Below are 21608 nucleotides of genomic sequence, written 5' to 3'. Positions count from 1 at the left end.
ATGGAGTACTGCACATTCTCATGATGTTGCAGGGCACCGTTATGTAAGACATATGTGAGACTAAAAATGAAATTTTGCAAAAACATTCTACTCTTCCTTGGACCTGTTATCTTGACCTGCCAAGAGAGTCTTGGCTGCTCGTCTGGCCACATCTCCAGGGCATAGTGTTTCATCTTAACTCATTAAATGTCCATCATCCTGGATCACATCAGACAGCGTGGGTCTTGAAATGCCTTTCCACAGCTCAGATCCAGGTCATGGTAACCATCTAACCACAGGCAGCAGAAAGTACAAACAACCAAGCATAACCAGGTCTTGGGTTTCTTTTCTCTTTAAATATAAATGAGTAAAATACTTTGGCGCTGTTTAATGTAATCCACACTTCATTCCTGCATTATGTGTGTGCCATTAACATTGCCATTCAAAAGTTTGTGGTCAGTAAGATTTTTGTTTTGTTTAGTTTTTTAAGAAAGGGGCACGTTGATCAAAATTGACTTACTAACAAAGTTACAAAAATTTATATTTTAAATAAATGCTGCCTTTTTTTTTACTTTAATTCAAAGAATCCTGAAATTTTTTTTTATCACAGTTTCTGTTTTCAACATTGATAATAAATGTTAATAAGCACCTAAGGAGCATATTCAAATGATTTCTGAAGGATCATGTGACATTGAGGACTGAAATAATGACTACTGAAAATTAAGGTTTTTTAAAAAAAGAAAAAAGTTATTGTAAATTGTAATAATACTTCACAATATAACTGTTTTTACTGTATTGTTTTAAAAATAAAAGCAGCAAACGTTTCAGACTGGAACCGTATTTATGACTGTAGCAAAGTGATAGGAATTTTCTGGTCTGGTCGGGAACACCGAAAAGACAGAAAACATGAACAAGCAAAGTAATACAGTACAACTTCCCCTGACTAAATACCAGCAAAAAAAAGAAAGCTGCTTGACCAATCACATTTGAGAACCCTATCCCCTTTCCTCAATGCCTGATCACAAATGTAATGTGTTATTGTGAAATATTTTTCTAGCTAATCAGGAGAGCTTTGACCAGTTAGCACTATAAGTTAATTTAACATATTTTTTGTTACAAAGATAAAGAAATACATACTTTTATAAAATACAATTACTTATCAAGCACCGAATAGAACCTCAATGCCAATGAAATGGCTTTGATGTAAGGAGGGTAGGATTCTGCAGGAGGAAAGAATAAGACAGCCAAGCCTACTTCACACAGAGTACTTATTATAGAGATTGATCAACTTTGAGATATGAATCTTTAATATAAAGTTATTTAGTTATGATCCTTATAAACTCTACTTATCATCTGCTGTCCAGCTGGTTCAAGAGCCTGCAGAGTTTGACGTTCCCTCTGCAAATGCAAGACACATCAGCATCCCTGATGTCATCACCATTATAATCTCAAAATCGCTTGTGTCGTAAATTAAAGGCAATTTTGCGGAAACAGGATTACAATAGAAACAGTCGGCACATATCACATTTAGTCATTAGCGTTGCATTAGTGCAGTCATGGGGAAACATAACAGCATTTGTCATTGCTAACTATAATCATAAGTTATAACCTTCAATACTAAAGAACAATGGGCAAAATCCCTGACTACACGGACTAATTTGGTTTGGTTTGGCAGGAGCAACTCAACTCTGGCAGGACATTATATATATATATATATATTTCTGCAAATATTTATAGATCTTTTTTTAAAGTCATAAGTTCAGAACAAAGACAAGACTCAACGTACTTTATTACAGCCCTAAATCAAATTTCTGCATTTGAATCATACTTCTCAATACTTCAACTATGAGCTAGTGCACAACACTTAGACACTAGGGAAGCCTCTCAAGCGTATACAAATAAAATGAATGATGACTGTTACAGAGCACCGATGAGCAGGACATTTGTTTTCCATTAACTGAATGAACTCCTTAAACTAACATAAGAGTTGGCAGAATGGCAAGATAGTATATGATACAGCATCACATTGTAGCTCATGGCTTATAAGATTAGCACACATACAGTACATTAGCTGAAGGAGTAAAATCCAAGAGAACATTGTAAAGTACAAAAATATTGACTCAAACTACAGACACTTCCACCCAACAATGTTCTAGATCATTACTTTGACATCTGGGTACAGTATGTTCTTGAGGAAACCATAAATTAAGCATTAGGAATAAGCTGTTAATTTCGGTCAATATCAAATCTGTGTTTCGATGAAGGAATTAGATAAAAGCAGAATTAATACTAAAAGCTTAAACTGAAAGTTTCAAAGCAAACTTTTTTAATTAACTAATTAAATAAATTACTTTTGGATCCCATTGTACATGTGATTTGTTTTCCCAAATGTGCAGAACAAAGACAACTTTTGTTAAATAAATAAAATTAGAAAGAATTTGAAACTTTTTTTATTTAAATACAATAAACAAATTAGAAAAGAAATTTTAAACTATTTGAAACATTCTTTTATAAATACAGTAAACATGAATACACTTTTTTTGTGTTTGTTTGTTTTTAAATCCAGATGGTATGGAAATTCATGTTTTCCGAATCTAAGTGGTCACCTGACTGTAAGATACAACCAGGGTGATATTACAGATGGCTGTTATAACTACTCACACAGAGAAATATGCATGCTGATTCAGTCATTTGACATTAAGAGTTTAGAAAAAACAAAAACAATCAGGACACTGTTTGGTCTGTGCCTAAAAATGAAGTTGTAAGGAAATGAATAACATTGTCTGACATTCACAGCAAGGGCTATCATCACACATAAAGTCACGTCTAATCTCCTTTGACGTCATTGTCACTGGAGAGGGCACATTCACAGACTTCATTAACAGATGCCTCTTCACTGTGCCAGTCATGCCTCACACCTAACGGACATACTGCTAACACACACAGGGCCTTTGTGTCAAAAGGGTAACAGACACGGATTGCCTCTTCCCATCAGGGCGGATTATTTCACGGATGAGGGAAGCAGTTTGTTAACCGCAGCAGGACGGCAGCCTTCACGCCACGAGCTGTATGACAAATTGCCGATATGTCACGATGGCAAATGCTCACAGTTCACATTCAGAACTTTCTCACATTCACATTCATCCATCCTGTCATTCCACAGTTTATACAGCACCAATCTTTAGAGATTTGTTCATTCTCATGCTGCCGTTTAAGTCGTATCAAAGTGATTGTATTTAAGGGATGGACACAAACTCAACCAGTGGGAAAAAAGAATTATGGAGGAAGTAAATTGGTATTGGTCATAGTTAAGTTGTAACTGTGAATGCTGAGTATACATTTGTAATAGTTTAGGAAGGATCTTCATTTACACCACAGCAAGCTTGAGGCTTTTTCATTTTTATATAGTGAAAATGATTCACGCAATGTCCAGACTGTTAGAACTCTTGTGAACGCACATTTACAAGAGTTCTAACAGTTCGTACATTGCATGAATCAGAGGTAAAAAACAATATAAATACTGTTCAGTGTCTTGCACAGACCGATCGTTTTGTGTCTTAACACATCAGTGTATCGTCACAAGCCGCAGGGTTTAATTTGGATTTGTTTGTGCATGTTTTTTTTTTTACTCTCATAGATTTTGTTACCATTGTCATGCATTATTAGATTGATAGACTGCAACGGTTGGATTTAAAAATCATGATTTGTGTTCTACTGTAGAAGCAAAGTCACCTACATCTTGGATGCCCTGGGGGTAAGAAGATAAACATCAAATTTTCATTTTGGGGTGAACTATACCTTTAATGAAAACCTAGTAAAAATAACTGGCGGTCAGCGGAGGAAAGCCTTGTTTTGCCCTGCATGTGGGCGTTTCTGTAAGTGTGTGATGTCACGTGAAAACTATGAATAGCTGTAAATAAACAATTACATATTTGAATTGAGACTTATACTAATGGCCTTGCCCGGGAAAAAAAAGAAGTTTTTTTTGCAAACTGATGCATCTAACAAAAAGCAATCAAGAAAAAAGTAGAGCATAATTTTTAACATTGATAATAAGAAACATTATTTGAGCAACAAATCTGCATGTTAGAATGAATTTTGAAGAATCATGTGACACTGAAGTCTGAAGTAATGACTGCAGAAAATTAAGCTTTGTCATTACAGGAATAATTAGATTATAAAATATATTAAAATATACTAAAAACAGTTATTTTAGACTGTAATGATATTTCACAATATTACTGTTTTACTACATTTTTGATCAAATAAATGGAGCCTTTTTGTGAGCATAACAGATTTCTTTCAAAAATATTAAAAAGACCCCTAACCAACTCAAAACTTTTGAAAAGTAGTGTAGATTTATGACAACACAGATGCTTGAGAAATACTATACAATTTTATAAATAAAAGATTTTAAAAAAGAGAAAGAAGTGAAACATTTACTAAGGGAGTTTCAAGAGCCTGCACATCAGATACAGAGTTATAATATGGTTTTCCCGGATCTGGAAAGAGAAGGGAAGCGACTGACAACTGTAAACTTTGAGAACACATGGGAGAGGGTGTTTAAAAATGCATTACTCAATTTAGCAGCGGAAACACGCAGTCATAGTAGTGAGTCAGCCTCCTCTGCCTTTTCCGCTCTGTAACTACTAAGTGAGCCTCGCAGATGTAGTTTAGGTTGAGTAAATGTCTGTGCCAGGCCCAATGGGATGTTTCTCTTTTCTTAAGCACTGGTTGAAAGGAGGGACAGTGGAGTAGCCACCAACTGCACCTAGCTTACTTTGAAAAAGTATATACACACAATGAAATCTACAGAATGAACATGTGAGTAGCCTACAAATGATTCTGAAATTCCCTGAGCCTAAAAATTCCTCTAACATAATGCATATTTATGAATGCTTAGTTATTTGAATATATATATATATATTCAAGGAATGTGTGTCAAGGAACACAGACTCTGATAGTTCAGTGAGACAACAGTGATGGTTTTATTGTGACAACAGTGCACAATGGCTGTGAAGAAGTGCCGTTGGAGCCTGGAGAATCCGTGACGGTACTGTAAATGTTTTAGGCACTTGTGTAAAAGTGCTGTAAAGTGAGGAATGAGGATGCTTTCAAAAATAATGTAATAAATAGTTTGCATTTATCAATTAACTTTTAATAACTAATTTAAATCAACATATGGTTGGTGGTATGGTGACCAGCTTTTGTCCTAGGTAGACTTGCGCATAGTTTTTTAGGTGCAAGAAGGTTTTTTCAAGCATCTTGGAGATGTTGCCACAGTTCTTCTAAATTTAGTCTATCTCAGATTTTTCTGTTTCTTCATGTCATTCCAGACAGATGATGGTGAAATCAGATCTCTGTGTGGAGCACACACACAGTCACAAACTGATATCCAAAATCAGCTACAAGTGAATTTAGGAGTCACAACATTATATTGTGCAGTGTGAAAATGGATATTCACTGTGAGATTATTAAATTAGTGATAACTTAAAATGAGTGTTAGTTGACAACAAAGGTCATCTAAATGTAAAAATAAGGAAAATGAGCACAAATTAAAATGTTCTTAATATCACCCAGACATCTATAAAAAGATTTTATATTACATCATATTTTCCAGTGTAACCAGCAGATAACCTTTTATCAGGGCCCTTAAGTTGCTGAAGTAGCCACTTAGTCACTAGAGTTGCTAAAGTGCTGAAAGTGCATCAAGAAGGGCAGAGATGATTGTCTATATTTCAAAATAAAAAAGGAAATTCATATTTATCATTGAACCAAATGTGCACATTTAATTGGTACACATCTATCTCTAAATATATATATTTTTTAAACACATTAAATCAAGATAGAAACTTAAACTATATTTCATTTCTCCTTTCAGCAAATATTATTTTTATTGAAGAACAATTATTAGGACTCCTGGAATCATAAAATAGATTGTGGTTAGATAAATACATCAGTATTCCCAAAAAAGTCTCAAAATAAACAACAGAAATATCTCGGGTCTTCGAGTCAAAAAGGTTGAGAACCACTCATCTAGATGCACAGCAGAAGAATAATATAGTTTCACCAAGAGTGGATACATCTCAGTAGGTTATATGCATCAAAGACCAAAGTAAGGCAGTTAATGGGGCAGCATAAAAACACATGAACAACACATCTTTTACAGCTGCATTCCCTTTCAGGTACTCTGCAAACTTTCAGTCAGAGCAGATGTGTCCTGCTCCAGGTGATACATCAGCCTCATCTTAAAGAACACTGGAGGCCGCAATCCATTAAAACATCCCTGGGGGCTCTGACCTCACCTACTGGAGAGGCTTCATTTCACGTCCCTCCATATGCATTTCAGATTTAGTCAGGCCTCCCTTTGGTTTACTGTGTTCTCTATCCCTGTTGTTTTGCTTTAAGTGGGCTCTTGATTCTGTTGCGCTGGTAGGGCCACTTGTCATGATACAGAGTGCACCTGTAATGTCCCCTGCGACCCACAAAACACATAAATCACTTCAAAGAGCGGCTCCCCTAACATTCTCATAAAAAGAGTCAGGCTCTGATTTATTTCTCTCTCCACAGACTTCTTTCTATTTAGCAGTCCTACAACAACAAACATCTTCCAACATTGTACCTGCACTCTAAAAAATGCTGGGTTATTTTTTCTTCCCAACTGCTAGGTTGAGCCTGATGGTCCATATGTTGGATTGTTTTTTCCAGTGCTCAGTAGTTTTTGTGTTACCCAGCCATTGGGTTAGTGGTTGGGTCATTTTCACTGACCGCTAAAACTATACACCCCTCCCCCTCCCTCCGACGAATCAACTGAGAATGTGGTTACATAAACTGATTTTATTCGTTACAATACTAAATTTCATTTATTTTGATGCTAAAATATGTTCTCTATTCTCAGTACTGTTTGTTTATGGGCAGGTTATGAAGTCAGTCACAGCATCTTTCAGTTACAAGTGAAACATGAGGTGGTGGTCTAGGGTTTGCAGTTCCCCCGACAAACAGCAGCTCAGATTTAGGCGACACACCAGCATGAGAATCAGCACTTTTTTGGTTAAAAGGGATAATTAGATATATATGTAAAATGGAGGGGTTGAAAGAGGCTGAGATTTTGATTGATAATTTAAATATTCGATTCATATTACCAACAAGGTAAAAATCAACTCCAATACAATGTCTGATATGCATGATAATGTGTTTACAGTCTTCTACCGAGGTGAAAAGGGGTGAAATACCCTAAATTAAGCCACTTTCTGTCACAATCATATGTAACAGATGCAGATGAGACAGCTATGTAATTCTGACAGAACAATATTTTGTATTGTGCATTTAATAAAATTCCAATACTTATTTTAATGTGTCAAATGACCCATTGCTCTGGTAAACCTGCCAATGTTACTACATCTTAGGGATGAAGTTGATATCAGGGGCACAGCATTGGATTGGTTCTTTTCATACCATTTGGATAGATCAGTAAAGGTGACGATTGGAAATTCGTCCTCCTCCTCTGCACCAATCATGTGGGGTACCTCAGGGGTCCCTTTTGGGACCTATTTTTTTTGGTTTGTATATGCTCCCCTTGGGTTCTATCATGAGGAAATATATTATTTTGTATCACTGTTATGCTGACGATACCCAGATTTACATCCCTCTTAGCTATGATAACACTTATTCTGACCCTTTCAAATGTCTCGAAGATATCTAATGCTTCGAAATGCAAGCATTGCAAATGCAAGAAACTTTCTTTGTATTACTTTTATCCATGCATTAATCTCATCTAGACTAGATTATTGCAACGCACTTTATATGGGTCTTAACCAATCCTCGCATCTCTTCACTGGTTACTGGTGCAGTTTAGGATCCATTTTAGTATATATTTTAGTATAGGATTGCAGTATAGGATCCATATTTTTTATTGGTTATTTGTTGTTGTTTTTGTCTTTATTTTATTTTCTTACTTCTTTATAGTATCTAAATGATTTGTTTATGTACAGCACTTTGGTAGACACTAGATGTTTGACTTAAATAAAAAATATGGTAAGAAAGTGTTTTTTTGTTGTTGTTTTGTTTGAATGAACCTTGTTTTTCAAATAAAATTGTCTAGTTTTTTTTAAAAGTATAAATATATATTTTGTTGGCGTTTATGCTAAAAAGAAGTCAGGGTGCTAAAGCTGAAGTAAAAATAAGCAACTAAACTTATTTCAAAACTTAATTTTTTGCCATTTTAGTAAAACTAGACAAGACACTGATCAAGAAAATTATTATTTTGCTGTGTCATCACAAAATATGTTAGATGGTCAAATCATATTTGTTTATTCTATGAATGCCACAAACAGAAAATTGAAGGCACATATGTGGCATCACAGGCATCAAATTATTTCCCATCTTCCCCTGTTTGCAAGCCCTTCTGCTGAAAGAGACACAATATTTATTTGCTTAGCAAACACCTACTAAACTTGACTGACTTGTAATGTCTTACTCTTTAAACCCTCTGTGCAGCTGTAATTTTACTGGGAAGTAGGAGACACTGAGGTAAGCACCCCTTCTTAGAGTTCAGGTGGCTAAACTAAGAGATCTGTCCCAGAGACCGCTGGATTAGCACAGCAACAGGCTTCTTTCTACTGCTTGGAGAAGAGATGATGATTTTTAGTCTGTTCTTATTACCTCCTAGTTCCTTCACATTCAGTATTGCATTTTCGAATGGCACTGCCTTGATGCTGAAACCTGTGAAAGAAAACATGCTCATGTTAAAATTTCACAAACTTTGTGGTAAAGGACAATGTTTGAAGTATATATTAAATTATGAATTATATTACTATATATATATATATATATATATATATATATATATATATATATATATATATATAAAAAAATCTAAGAATCTAAGTTTTGAATGACATGAGGTTGCGTTGATAATGACATCTGTGGAACATGCGATGGGACTGACCAAATCTAGACATGTATATGGGTGGTTTTTGCTACAGCGCTTTTAGCAAGTTTTTAACCTACAATAATAATGCAGTTTAATTATCAAAAGATACATCCACTTTTTTACACTTGTGCAATGGGCATGAGGCTTCTGACTGACATTAAACACAGAAGACAATTACTTTGACATTACATCCATTGTGTTAGTTTCTAACCAGTGCATACAGAGGCAAACAGGGCAGACATTTGGTACTAATTAATGCAACTAAAAAAAAAACATGTGAGACTGATCCTCCAAAGCCCACATTCATTTAAAGCTAATGTTCATGAGGCAAGTTTCATCAAATGCTCAACAGGTGAGTAAAAAAAATGTCATGAACATGAGAGAAGCTCCATCTAGGTCTGTTTTTGCAGACTAGCGACTTAATCTAACCATATTTCCATGACAGTCTGCCAAATAACACTTCGCTTTTGCAATTACTGCTTCACTAGACAGCCTAAGACAGGTGTTCACTCCAAAGACAAAGGGCGATCATCATTGGATGTACATTCTGGGTTTGTGTATCGTCTAGTATGCTGTATACATCACACTCCGATTGTTGAAATGTGCCGAAGAAAGCCTGACACAATTGTGTCTTCTTTTGTGAAAAGAACCATTTGTGCTGTTGGTAAAAACGGAAGTTATGTCGTCCATCTTGAGAGGTGAAGATATTCATGGATACACCAGCCTGTCGCCAATGGCTATAATGAAATCAACACTCTTGTCACAAGAAGAAAGTCTATGTGACAAAACCCAGATGTTCTCAAAAAAAAAGACACATATACACACAAGGAGCTCATCTGCAAGCATGGTCTTTCTTTGGTAAAGTAGTGTGGTGCTCAAAAGGAGGCTCTGAGGAAACCTGCAGCAATAACGTTACACAGCTTTCAGTACTCAGAGAGGTTGAAAAGCACATGGTGACAATAAAGAGAGATGTTCCAGAGCGCTGGAAAAGTGTAGTGCTGGAGATATGATATATGTACTGAGTACAAATGTGAAGGCTTAGGCAAACTCACTGCAAAAATAGTTTTTGGAATGATTTTTCACATTTGTTTGAGAAACAGGAGCTGGAGCTTGTATTACTTGTAAATTCTAAGTCTTTTAGGGGCTAAATATGTGATTTGTCTGTCATACTTAGTTTTTTTGAAAAGCATGTTTTGTTGGCTTAAAAATGCTGCAGTACAAAGCTGCAGAGAAATGTTATATTACCTGAGGTTGGTACTGTGCCATCACTGATCTCATTGCACAAGCGAGATAACAGACTGGTCTTGCCGGCTCCACTCAGTCCAATGCACACAACATCATACTCCGGTCTAGGAGGAGGGGGGGTCATACAGCACAACTTCTGGAGACACTAATAATAAAAAAATAAAACAGAGAAGACAAACATGGTTAGTGACAGTGAGTGGTGTGCTGATAAGCATGCTGATAAGGCTAAAACAAACAATTTAAGCATATGTTTGCCAAAGAAGACAGTCTGAAAATAAACTGAGGAGCATGAGCTGACAAACGCTAATGAAGTTCCAAAGAAAGACGTCTGCTGATGCCAATGAACTAATGCAGTGATTTGAAAGCAACACATCTGGAGGAGAACTCCTGAACTCACAATGAAATGACTTCACTGACAAAATGAGACATGAAACTCACCACACAGCTGTTGCTTTCTCAGTGACCACGTTTACGTACGAGTGTTCCTTCAACTTTGGCCATTTAATGTCCAAGGGTGCATTTTTATTAAAACTGATTTGTAACTTTTTGTCATATGAAGATCACATTAAAAACCTTATTGGAAACTTTTTACTAAAAGATTTTTTTTATTTTTTTTTTGCAGATTTTATTGTTTTACCAATAGAAAAAAACAAGGAGATAACAGTATAGATGAATAACATGCTTGAGATGAAATATGAGAATTACATTGAAAAAAAAAAAAAAAAGACTTCTTTTTGAAATCATCTGGTGATCATACTAAAAAAGCCAACAGAATGACGGAAAAGGTGTTTACATGTGGTGTTTACATTGGGTTTCGCTTAAACCATTTATGACCTTTGCCTGATAAAAGAATAATGTTTACAGAGTTTACTAGACCTTACAGGTTGTATGAGAGTTATTAAGCATAACTGGTGCAAGATTGTGCATCTAAACAAACTAGATGATTAACTGCCTCTCCTGCACTAATGTGGCTGAGACTTCCTTTCATATTGCTTAATATTAGGGCAGGCTTTATTGTAGAATTTGCTTGCCCTAACATGTAAAATAGACTGTTACCAGACAGTCTAACGCAGTCTGTGTCTGTTTAAGGGGGAGAGTGTGGAAAAGAGAGAGAGAGGCAGGATTCTGAAAGCTTGTGTCCTCATGGCAGCAGACAGACCTGTCACTTTATGAATCACTGTCTTTGACTGGAGGCCTGCTGGGAGACATTAGGAGGCAAATGCAGTGTGAACCGTGAATGGGACGGTTAAAGCCGGTGTGGAGAGATCAGTATACAGAACTAAAAAGAGATATCTTTTATTAGCAGGACAGAACTAGTCTGGGCCAGGCAGAGCTTGATTCTGCCCTTCACCTTTAGATTTTTTAATTCCACATGGAAACATACTTGTCGTAGTCTCTATATAAAGAGCAGTTTCTTTCTAAATAGACAAAAACTAGTTCAGAAAAATGGAATTTGGAATTTGAATGTAAATGTTATGCATTCTCATAAAGCAAAATTATATTCCCAAAGGGTAAAAATATATCTGGCCAAAACATATTTTACATATAAGCTAAAATTTATGTTGTAAACATATTTATTAAATTTGTTCACATATTTCTTTTAAACATCCAAATGGCAAAGTATTGCATTTCATATGGACAATAAAATGCATTTCCAATTCTAAAATACATTTAAATTGTATTGAATTGGAGAGATACAGTATTAAAAATAGAAGGAAATAGAAGTTACATCCAGAATAATCAAAAAATAGATTCATGTAAATTTATTTTAAAATCCATAACAGCAGTATTTTTTGAACATTTTTGCAATTCTGCCACAGACCCCCATCTTCTAATGTTACAGCTCACTCATATATTATGTAATTCTTCCTGAATCCTAATAGGGACATCGGCTTGTAGGCAAACAAATGTGTCATTTTCTCTGGTGCTCTTCCATCACTAAAAGCCTAAATGGCTTTCACAGGCCCTTCACAGGAACAGCCACAGAGAAGCCGCCCTACATGGTCGGTCGGCTGCATATGCTTCTGTTTTGTCACACAGCAACCTGGACATCTGGTTCTGTAAGAGGCTGATGAATTTACCCTATTCACCCCACCTTCACTTACAGTGCTCAGATGGGATGATAAATTTACATCAGTTGCTAAAGGCATGTCCTGGGGCTTTGACCCCACGGCCCATCAGGGCTCCCACAGGAGCACAGGGTCACACACTTCAGCGCCCCATGTTGTTGCAAGAGAGCAAAATGAAGGATTTCCCAGGTGTCCAAGAAGAGAAGTCACATTTAAAACAACTGGTCAGGATTTTTCTTGTGCCAGTGAGGCAGGTTGAAACAGACACTCCTGCCAAAAAGGGTTTCTATATGTCGAGAAATGCTAACTCTTGATTGATTCTTTTGGCTCTCGTCATATTGGACGCATTTTAATTGTTCATGAGCCTCGAGACATTACCTCACCGATGTTGGGCCAGTTGTAAAAGCTGATGAACTGTTTTTTATGTAAATGAAGATGTTTGAAGGTATAAATATTCCAGACTGACAACAGCTGTGACACGGCACTGATGCATTTTTAGATGAAATGTCTTGCTAAAAGGTATATGCAAAAAAAAAACAACCTCTCAGGTCCCCATATCCCACGCAGCTTTCTATTTAAAAAAAGATGTCAAGACATCAAATGGCTGATGTAATTAAAAGGCCTGGCTGAGTTCCAAGCTCTGGCACCAAAACAAAGATACGACAGCACTAGAATCCAGAATGGCAGACAGGAGAACACAGCTGGGCCAAATCCACTCAGCATTGCCACAATATTGAATCTTCAGCCCTATGGAAGCAACACTGAACAATGCGCCACTGCAAAAACAACTCCCGCCTGCCAAATTCTACTGAATGGACCCCTCGGCTGAGTGAAGGGGACCCTGTCTGCTCCATGCAATAGAGAAAAACAGTTGTCTGACTTCCATCATGAGAAAAGTAACATGCTCTGCATTCTACCGCTCTGGAGCATAGTGAACAGCAGCGACCACAGCAAACGCTCTGTGGGGTTATTGGCCAAAGGCTTAATCCTTACAGACACATACTGTATAGAGATACTGTTGGTTGGGGGGAGGGGGATCTAAAGGGTCCGTCTGTCCCCTGGACATGCAATGGCCAGCCGTTGCTAACTTGTCTGCTCTATTTTAAATGACAGCTTTGTATTTTTAGAGCCAATAAATGAGGGGGTGAAACCAAGGGAAGCACCACGCAGACAGACAGGGCTCACATTTCACTCATTTGCCCTCTGAGAGTGTGAAGACAGAACAGACGTCTGCCATTGAAGCATCAGGCAGTGATGCCATCCTGTTTGCCCCACCTGCAGCTCTATGCAACGCCCATTGCCATGGCTTTGACGGTGACACTGTTTGGCAACTCAAAGGATTTCTGCATTCTTGCACCTCAAAAAATTATAATTCTCTTATTTACTCATCCTCATGTCGTTACAAATATGTACATTGTTATTTTGAACATGGAATACAAAATAACAATAATTTTTAAAGAATCTTCATATACATTTTTCTTATACCACAACACAATAAATGTTAAAAACCTAAAAATACCATTAATACAAAAAATTCCATTGTTAATTAATAACTTATAATAATAATAATAATAACAATAATAAATTAATAAAATAACTAATGGCGATTCATGACCTGCACGAGGGGGCTAAAATTTGGGTCTTTTCCAAAGATACACAATATATCATTATTACATCAGTTATTGGCAGATATTAGAGTTTTTTTATTTAATTAAATTTATTGGATATACATCAGAGGATACTGAATCGTGGATTTTCCATTTCCCCTATTTTTACATTTAAATTACTCTTGCCATCATCCAATGGTAACTTAAAGTTTATTTTAAATATTATATGTTTTATATATTATGTATATTTATATTTATTTATTTATATACAGTGTATGTGTGTGTGTGTGTGTGTGTTTAAGGCATAAATAATCATTGTAATCTATCAAATCTAAATAAATATACATTTTTAATACTGTATATTATAATGTTATAATTCACTTATAGCAAATAACATTTTTATTTAGAGAAAATAGAATGTATATATATAGGACTTCAGTATGGCTTTTAGCAGTATTAGTATACATGAAAATAATTATCTGCTTATTGGTATCAGAAAGAACTTTCACATGAATCTTCTTTACATAAAGCTAGTGACTTGGCCGATAGCACAACTGTAGACCACACAAGGTTCACATTTCCTAACACTGTGAGTTCTGGACTGAATGAAATTCATCTGACTTGTTTGTTAATGGTGAGGGTGTACTACCAGCAGCGGTCCAAACTGCAACTAAAACAGTCACATTTGCGACCAAAAATATTAAATTGCGAATAAGGTTTTGCTGATGTCGCCACTGGTGACTGGGCCTATGTATTTACATGTTATAACTTAAAAATTTGCATGTAATGCCTTTTTTTCCTGATTGTTTTGCGATAGCATCATTTGCTATGCTCAGGTATTAAACTGAGACGATGCACATCAAAGTTTTAGTGGAAAAAAGAGTTTCAAACAGCCCTCATCTCTGCAGCACAGCAGGGCTGACACACAGAGTCTGATAAACGCTGCTCAGTTGTGCAGAGCGAAAGAGATCGAAATGACGGAGACGTAAGAATTGAAAGTGCAGAAAAGCAGCGTCTATTTCATGCACAACTTGAACAAACTACAACAGGTAAAGCTGTCAGCTGTGTGGATATTGGCAATATCATTAACAATTCTCGTTTATAATCATTAATAATATTGCTTCTTCTTAACAAGATCTTAGGTCTATGCTGTGTTCTGTTAATGTGTCATTATTTGAAGTGCACTTGCCGTCCAGTAAAGCTTTGTGCTTTGTTACTTTTTAATAAACAAAGTATCAGCTTTAAAATTATTCAAAATTTATAATGAAATACAAACAATAAATACAGTTTTTTTGGCACTCTTTAATGCGGAAGGCGCGATCGCTTTAGCGTCCCAGTTCAAGCTGCAAGTTACCCATTTAATCTTTCTATTTACTACTATAGTACATAGTATACATAATAAACATGAATTAACATCAATAGGTAGGCTATTTTATAAGAGAGTCTACAGTACAACTTACTGAAATGTATCATGTAAAAGCTCATTCAGTGTTTTAAACTGTGGAAAACGTGTAAAGTTTGTAAACTTTACAACATTAATATACATTTACATCAGAATAACCATTCGGTGTCCATAAGCTTATCAGCTAGAAAAATAACTATAAAGAGGAGCATTGTGCTACTGTATGTTTATGCGCTATTGCATTTTAATATTTTTACTTAACCTGTTGTCTACATGACTCAACTCCTCATAAAATTGCATTTTACTAATTAAGAAAAACAAACTGAAAGTGTGAAAGAAATACACTTAAAAATAAAGGTGCTTAAAAGGTTCTTCACAGGAACCTTCTTTTGCCACAAATAACCTTTTGTGAAACGTAAAGGTTCTTCAGATGTTAAAGGTTCTTTAGGAAACCATTTAGACAAAAAAAAGGTTCTTCTATGGCATCGTGATGCACCTTTATTTTTCAGAGTGTATGACAACATTTACAGGATGCATTGAGGAGAAGCCCAAACTACACTCAGTGGCCAAGTGATGCTTATGGTCCATGATATTGGTACAGATAATGAACAATTCTTTGAGATGGTATATTTCAAGTTGGAAAAGACATTTTAAGTGAACCTTAAGTGAACCTTTAAGTCCCACTTTCAGTGAACCTTAGTTCCCAGGTCATCTACAAGATGGATTAAAATGCTGATTAAGTCAAGAAAAGATGAAACATAAACACATGACAGTATGATTGAAATGTAAAAAAAAAAATACATACATAAATAAATCAAACACGTTTATCTGTGGCACCTAAAAAAAATAATTTGGCACCTACGTTTTTTTCTTATAGGAGCCAATGCCTCCTTACTCTATTTTTTTGTTTGGAGTGCTGACCAGCAGTACGGTCACATCTTTTGCGGTGATATGTGAATGGAGAATGCCATTTGGGCTGAGGTACTGAATTCAGCACAAACCTGAGCCAAAATGAATCCCTTTCCAAAGCCACATGCATCAGGTTCATCTTTCACTGATCAGGAGGGTGTGTCTCTGGAAGTAAAAACATAGATCATCTTCTGCATTCAGATGGCACAGTCAAGTAAGCCCCCCTTTTCCAAATCAGCGTATTCCATCTTGCTATTAATCCAGGGTGTGGAAGTTAACTGCACTAGATTTCATGGCACATTGGAAAATTATTAGCCAAAAATTGTGCCAGCAATGATCAACAAACATAAAAATGTAATCTGTAATCTGTAGCTGTAATCAATCATAGCAAAGAGCCAAACAGCTTCAGGTCATGCCAAAACAAGTCCATAATGAACAACATCTGATAAAAATAGCACTGCGGAGTGGAAATTATTGCAGTAAAATTAGCACAGGTCCACATTCACTACAGGACATCATATTTCACCATCCAAAACCAGCCTTATTAAGCAAAATGTGCTAAATGCAATATAGCATGAAGTTGAATAACAAGGCAACTACAAAGCAGTATCAACTGCACAACCCTCATAATGTCTGGATACTGACTTGTTTACTGACTTTATTTCTCATTATTACTGCTATATCTTGTAATTGTAACTTTATATCTCAAAGCTGACTATTTCTCATTACTGCTGCTATATCGTGTAATTGTGACTAATTCTTGTAATTGTGACTTTATCTCTCAAAAATAACCTTTTCTTGTAATGGTGAATTTGCATCTCAAAGCTGACTTTCTCATAACTGTAACTATTTCCAATAATTGCAACTTTATATGTTTCAACCATCACAATTACAACTTTTATATTATCCTTTTTAATGGGATTCCATACAAGTTATTATTTTCCCTTCACATTTTTACATGTTTTTTTGACTAAACAACTGGCATGAATGTATTGTCACAATATGTTAACCAATCAGAAAATCTTAGCAAGTAACATTTAGCCTATTGCATTTATTTGGACCACAATGAATGAAATTACAAAGTTTTGAATTACAAGGTTAAAAATTGGTTTATAATCAATTCTCATAAGATCAAATGTATGTAAAGCGAAAAATGTAAAGAATGTAAATCGGTCATTACAAGGGTCTTGGGGTCTCCCAGATATCAAATAGTACACAAATATTTTTAAAACGTACACATAATCTGCAGTTATGCCAACACCAGTAGCTTTCCCTGCAGTAATTACAATGCTGATGCCTTTCCAGGGTGTTTTGGGGTCAGTAAGGTTTGTTTTTACTGTGTCCAAAACAGACTACAGTAAGGGCCAATGAGCTTGCGAGCGGGGGAGGGGCAGTCGAGAGCGACACCAGACACAAGGGTAGTATCCCAGGCAGACCAGAGCGGGCCGTCGCCATCTTGAGCCTGGCATTCCCAAACAGACCTCACTATCATCCCAGCCGGCGACCCTTCCCTGCCCAGACACCCGCTAGCAACACTTGTCTGCAGGGCTCAGAGGTGACCTTTGATTTGACAGTGCTTTATATGGATGCCCAGATGGAGCAACAGTGTAACACACACCAGTCATAACACGGTTCTGACTACACTCCAGCTCATAGTGAGAGTCCATGGCACTCTGGGGTAATGGTGGTCGTGGTGGTGGGTGGGGGGGGGGCTACCTTCATTCATCTTTTTTCTCTTCACGTTGATGTTTGTGGCTTACGGAGGGTTGGCAAGCGTAGGGCTGGGGGGAGCGGTTATACAGATTGTGATGGAGTGGGTGTTTGTGCCAGTAAAGTGGCGCGCCACATATGGAGAGCGGTAAAAAAAAAAAATGCATGCCATACATGCTAAATACATGCTGTCGCCATACCAACCACAGACTGGTTACTACAGTACAGCGTTGCGTAAATCTGGAAAGAAACTACATTTGAAACTCAATGAGTTTCAAGTTCGCTGTGCTACTTAAAATAAAACCTGACAATATGTTTCCAACATTAAAGTATTTAGTGTATCCAAAATATGAAAACAGTTAGCTTTCATTCTTCCTGAAAGCTGTGTTACATTGAAAAAACCTTAATGAAGCATTTATAGGCAAAAGTTTAACACTTTTTTTCTCAGGAATCTTTGCACACACATATTCCCCCAAGTCTCAGAAAAGAATGTGCAAAAATTGGTACAAAAGCTTGTCAATAGGAGAACTTGTACCTTATGCCAATATGCAACTTTTAGGGGTAGAGACAGAACAAAGTTGTCCCTTTAAGGGTACTTGCTCAGTGACAAGCTGTTGCACCCATAAAAGTACATTTTTTGCACATCACACTTTCCAATAAAAAAACAAAACATAAATTAAAATAACATCATATAATACACTTCCAACAAACATGTTAGCCTGACAATGTGTATTTTCATACCTGCAATCTGAACCAGTAAAGATCCTTCACACTTCAAGAGCTACTTCACTGATGTCTAGTATATAGGGCTACAGCTCCCCCTAGCTACCACTGTATGTACTGTATTTACTTGTGGCTGGCAAGCCCCACTGCTATCCATCACAAACTGAACATATATTTTTCATTATTGATTTGTATGACGCTTTCTCAATATTGTCGTAATTAGTAAACTACATATATACACTTTGGCTTATCACACATTGAAACCATGCTTCGTGAAACTGCATAACTGTGAGTCCACAGTGTCCAGATCAATTTTCTCTCCTAAACAAAAAAAAAATCTGAACTTTTTCTGCTCAAAGTGCATTTCTTATACCGTCACATTTTTTGTACAAAAAACCTAATGTTCCTAAACAATCACATATTTGAAAAGAAAGAATATAATAAGTATATGTGTTAGATAATCACCCCAACCAATCACAAAAAAACAAAAACAAAGCTGGTTTTATTAGAGCTGCATGATAAGTAATTATTGAGATGATCGAGAATTATTTCTCTAATAAACATCCCATAAGTAATGTCAAGCCCTTGCCTAACACAAGCCTTCCGACAGAGGTTAAAAACAGCCGTGGAAAAAATTTGGACTGAGGATGGGCAAAATATTTCCCAGTAGGTGATCCTCTTGCCGATATCAGGTTACTTGTGGCTGGCCACATGAATGAACCCCAGTAACCTACATACATGGGTGTCTTCAGTTCCCCTTCGAGCCTTCAACTTAGCCCCTGTGGCCCTTTATCCAAAACAGGAGAAACCCTCAGACAATAGAGCGGTAGTCTCTACTGTCATGGCCCACGACAGGCCCCCCAGCTGCGCTTCACATGCACCACAAACACTTCAGCCTCATCACAGGGGATTATCAAACCCTGTGCAGCCATTGTTCTGACCAACCTTGGGTGGCTCGGCTTCACCAGAAAGCTGTCTTTTACTGGGCCATTTATTTGGGTTGTAGCCCCCTATGTCTGCATAAGGCCAATGTGTGGGGAGGTGACAAACCCCCAGAAAGGAAAGGGGGGTGGGGGGGTGCACACAGCTGTAAATCTTGATGTCACCAACGGGAAGGCTGTTGCGGACCATTACCATAAATCTGACAAACGCTAATTTGATGGGAGGCTGTATCTGTCTGGGCTCAGGCTGGTCTAGACAGCCTATTGAGAGATCCTATGGCAAGGGGAATGTTTTGTTCCCCCACCAGGACCATCTGGATATAGCAAAATGCGGCAATTGGCACAGTTCACACAGTGATCAAAGTGGGCCCTTGCACTTGTGATGAGTACATTCCCCTGCTCACCTTCCAATGCACATGTACAGTTCATTTAAAAGAGGTTGTTTGTCATGACAAGATCATTTAGTAAGAATTATGCTAGAATCATAATCACCATGCACAGAATTGCTCAAGCTCTTGGTGAATAAAGAAGATCTGTAAAGTTGCAAAGACTAAAGTCTCAAATCCAAAGAGATATTCTTTATAAAAGTTAAGAGTCAACCACACCCTCCTAAAACGGCTCGTTCTAACGCCCCCACATATCTACGTCACTGTGTGGGAAGATTTGCATAACGCTGCCCAGATTTTCACGCAAAGAACGAAGGCGTACCTTTTATTCTCATTGTAATATTGTTGTTGTTGCCGCCGCCATGTCATATAGATGCTGTGTGTATCGTTGTGAAAGTGAAACTACTTTGTTTGGCCTTCCAAAAAAGGACATTATCTGCTTTGTCATGCCTGAAGCTGATCCGTGCTGGTCGCTGTGGAAATACAGCCCGGGGTCGTCACATGTGGTTACCGCAAGCCCGCCTGACACTCCTTTGTAGAATCCGCCGGCCGCGCTGTTCTCAAGCCGCCCACCTCTGCTCACTCAAGCCGGCCTCCGCTCACTCAAGGCCGCAGTGAGTGACGCTGTTTCGTTGAGAAAGCAAAACTACTTACACTAGAAATCATGTTTATATCATGTTTATAATGGGTTTTAATGTTTATGTCTCATCACTCCGGCCGGACAGGGCATCACAATAAGTTAAGGGGCGTAACATTTCCATCACACGCTTGAGGTATTCGGCCAATCACAATGCACTGGATAGCTGGCCAATCAAAGCACACCTCGCTTATCAAACCGAAGAGCTTTGTAAAAATCGACGTGTTTCATAAGGCGGGGCATAAAGGAGAAACAATAATATACAGTATGTGGAAAATAATGTGTTTTTTGAACCTTAAACCGCATAAAAACATTTCATTACACCAAATACACAAAATAATTATAAATAACAACAACAATTATAAAAAAATGTTTTTCCTTAAACAGCCATAAAATCAGATAACTGATCAGATGAATGCGTAATAAGGCACATTTGATTTTAACTATATTTATTGTAATATCAGTAAGATAGTAAGATACTGTACAGAACTTAAATAAATAATGTCAAGATATGAGACTTGGGTTAAAATTCATTATAAATTGAGTGGATTTAACATGGCGTTTATTGTGAGTTATAAATATTCATACTAATAAAAGTTATAACCACAATAAGTTGTATAATGTATTATAATTGTTATGATTATTGATGAAACAACATTATATTTTTTTATAATGCATTATGCATTCATTATAATGCCTTAAGAATACCCTTATAATGTGTTATAAAAATGGGCTTCATAGAAAGTGTAACCAAAAAAAAAAATGATTTACATTCATGTGTTTCCAAACCTGTATGATTTTCTTGCCTCTGTGTAAAGGTGTGGTCACATTTACTAGTTTTCAGTGTATGTCTGCATTCATTTTAACAAGGATCCATGTGACTAGGAATTTCTACAAGGGCAAAAGATTTCCCCAAGCAAATTTCACAGCAGGTTCAAGCTGTTTGAACAGATTTGCCATGTTAAAGGCACAATATGTTTTTCGTAACAAAATATCCAAAAACCACTTGCAAACCACTTGCAGTGTGATACATTTCAATGACAGTCATTTTCATGTGTGCGCACGCTC

At 36.8% G+C, this 21608-nt stretch overlaps 1 protein-coding gene across 6 annotated transcripts in view; it reads right to left on the bottom strand.

Annotated features, from left to right (window-relative positions):
• LOC109104519 (ADP-ribosylation factor-like protein 15) overlaps positions 1-21608 on the bottom strand; it is a 121849-nt gene that overhangs the window by 71971 nt on the left and 28270 nt on the right. For 5 of the 6 annotated variants that reach the window (XR_006160075.1, XM_042756585.1, XM_042756587.1 and 2 more), the window contains 2 exons: positions 10157-10301; positions 8641-8700 (listed from right to left, as the gene is read on the bottom strand). Coding sequence is in view for 5 of the 6 variants with exons in the window: in XM_042756585.1 (XP_042612519.1) it covers positions 8641-8700; positions 10157-10301 (205 nt within the window). In the remaining variant the exon portion in view is untranslated. Of the gene's footprint in view, positions 1-8640; positions 8701-10156; positions 10302-16235; positions 16309-21608 lie in introns of all 6 variants that reach the window. The other variant, XM_042756589.1, reaches the window with a different exon arrangement.

This window comes from Cyprinus carpio, chromosome A5 (assembly GCF_018340385.1).
Source record: "Cyprinus carpio isolate SPL01 chromosome A5, ASM1834038v1, whole genome shotgun sequence".
NCBI classification, from domain to species: Eukaryota; Metazoa; Chordata; class Actinopteri; order Cypriniformes; family Cyprinidae; genus Cyprinus; species Cyprinus carpio.
Note: the sequence above shows the minus strand (reverse complement) of the source record. Positions and strands in the feature narration are given on the sequence as shown.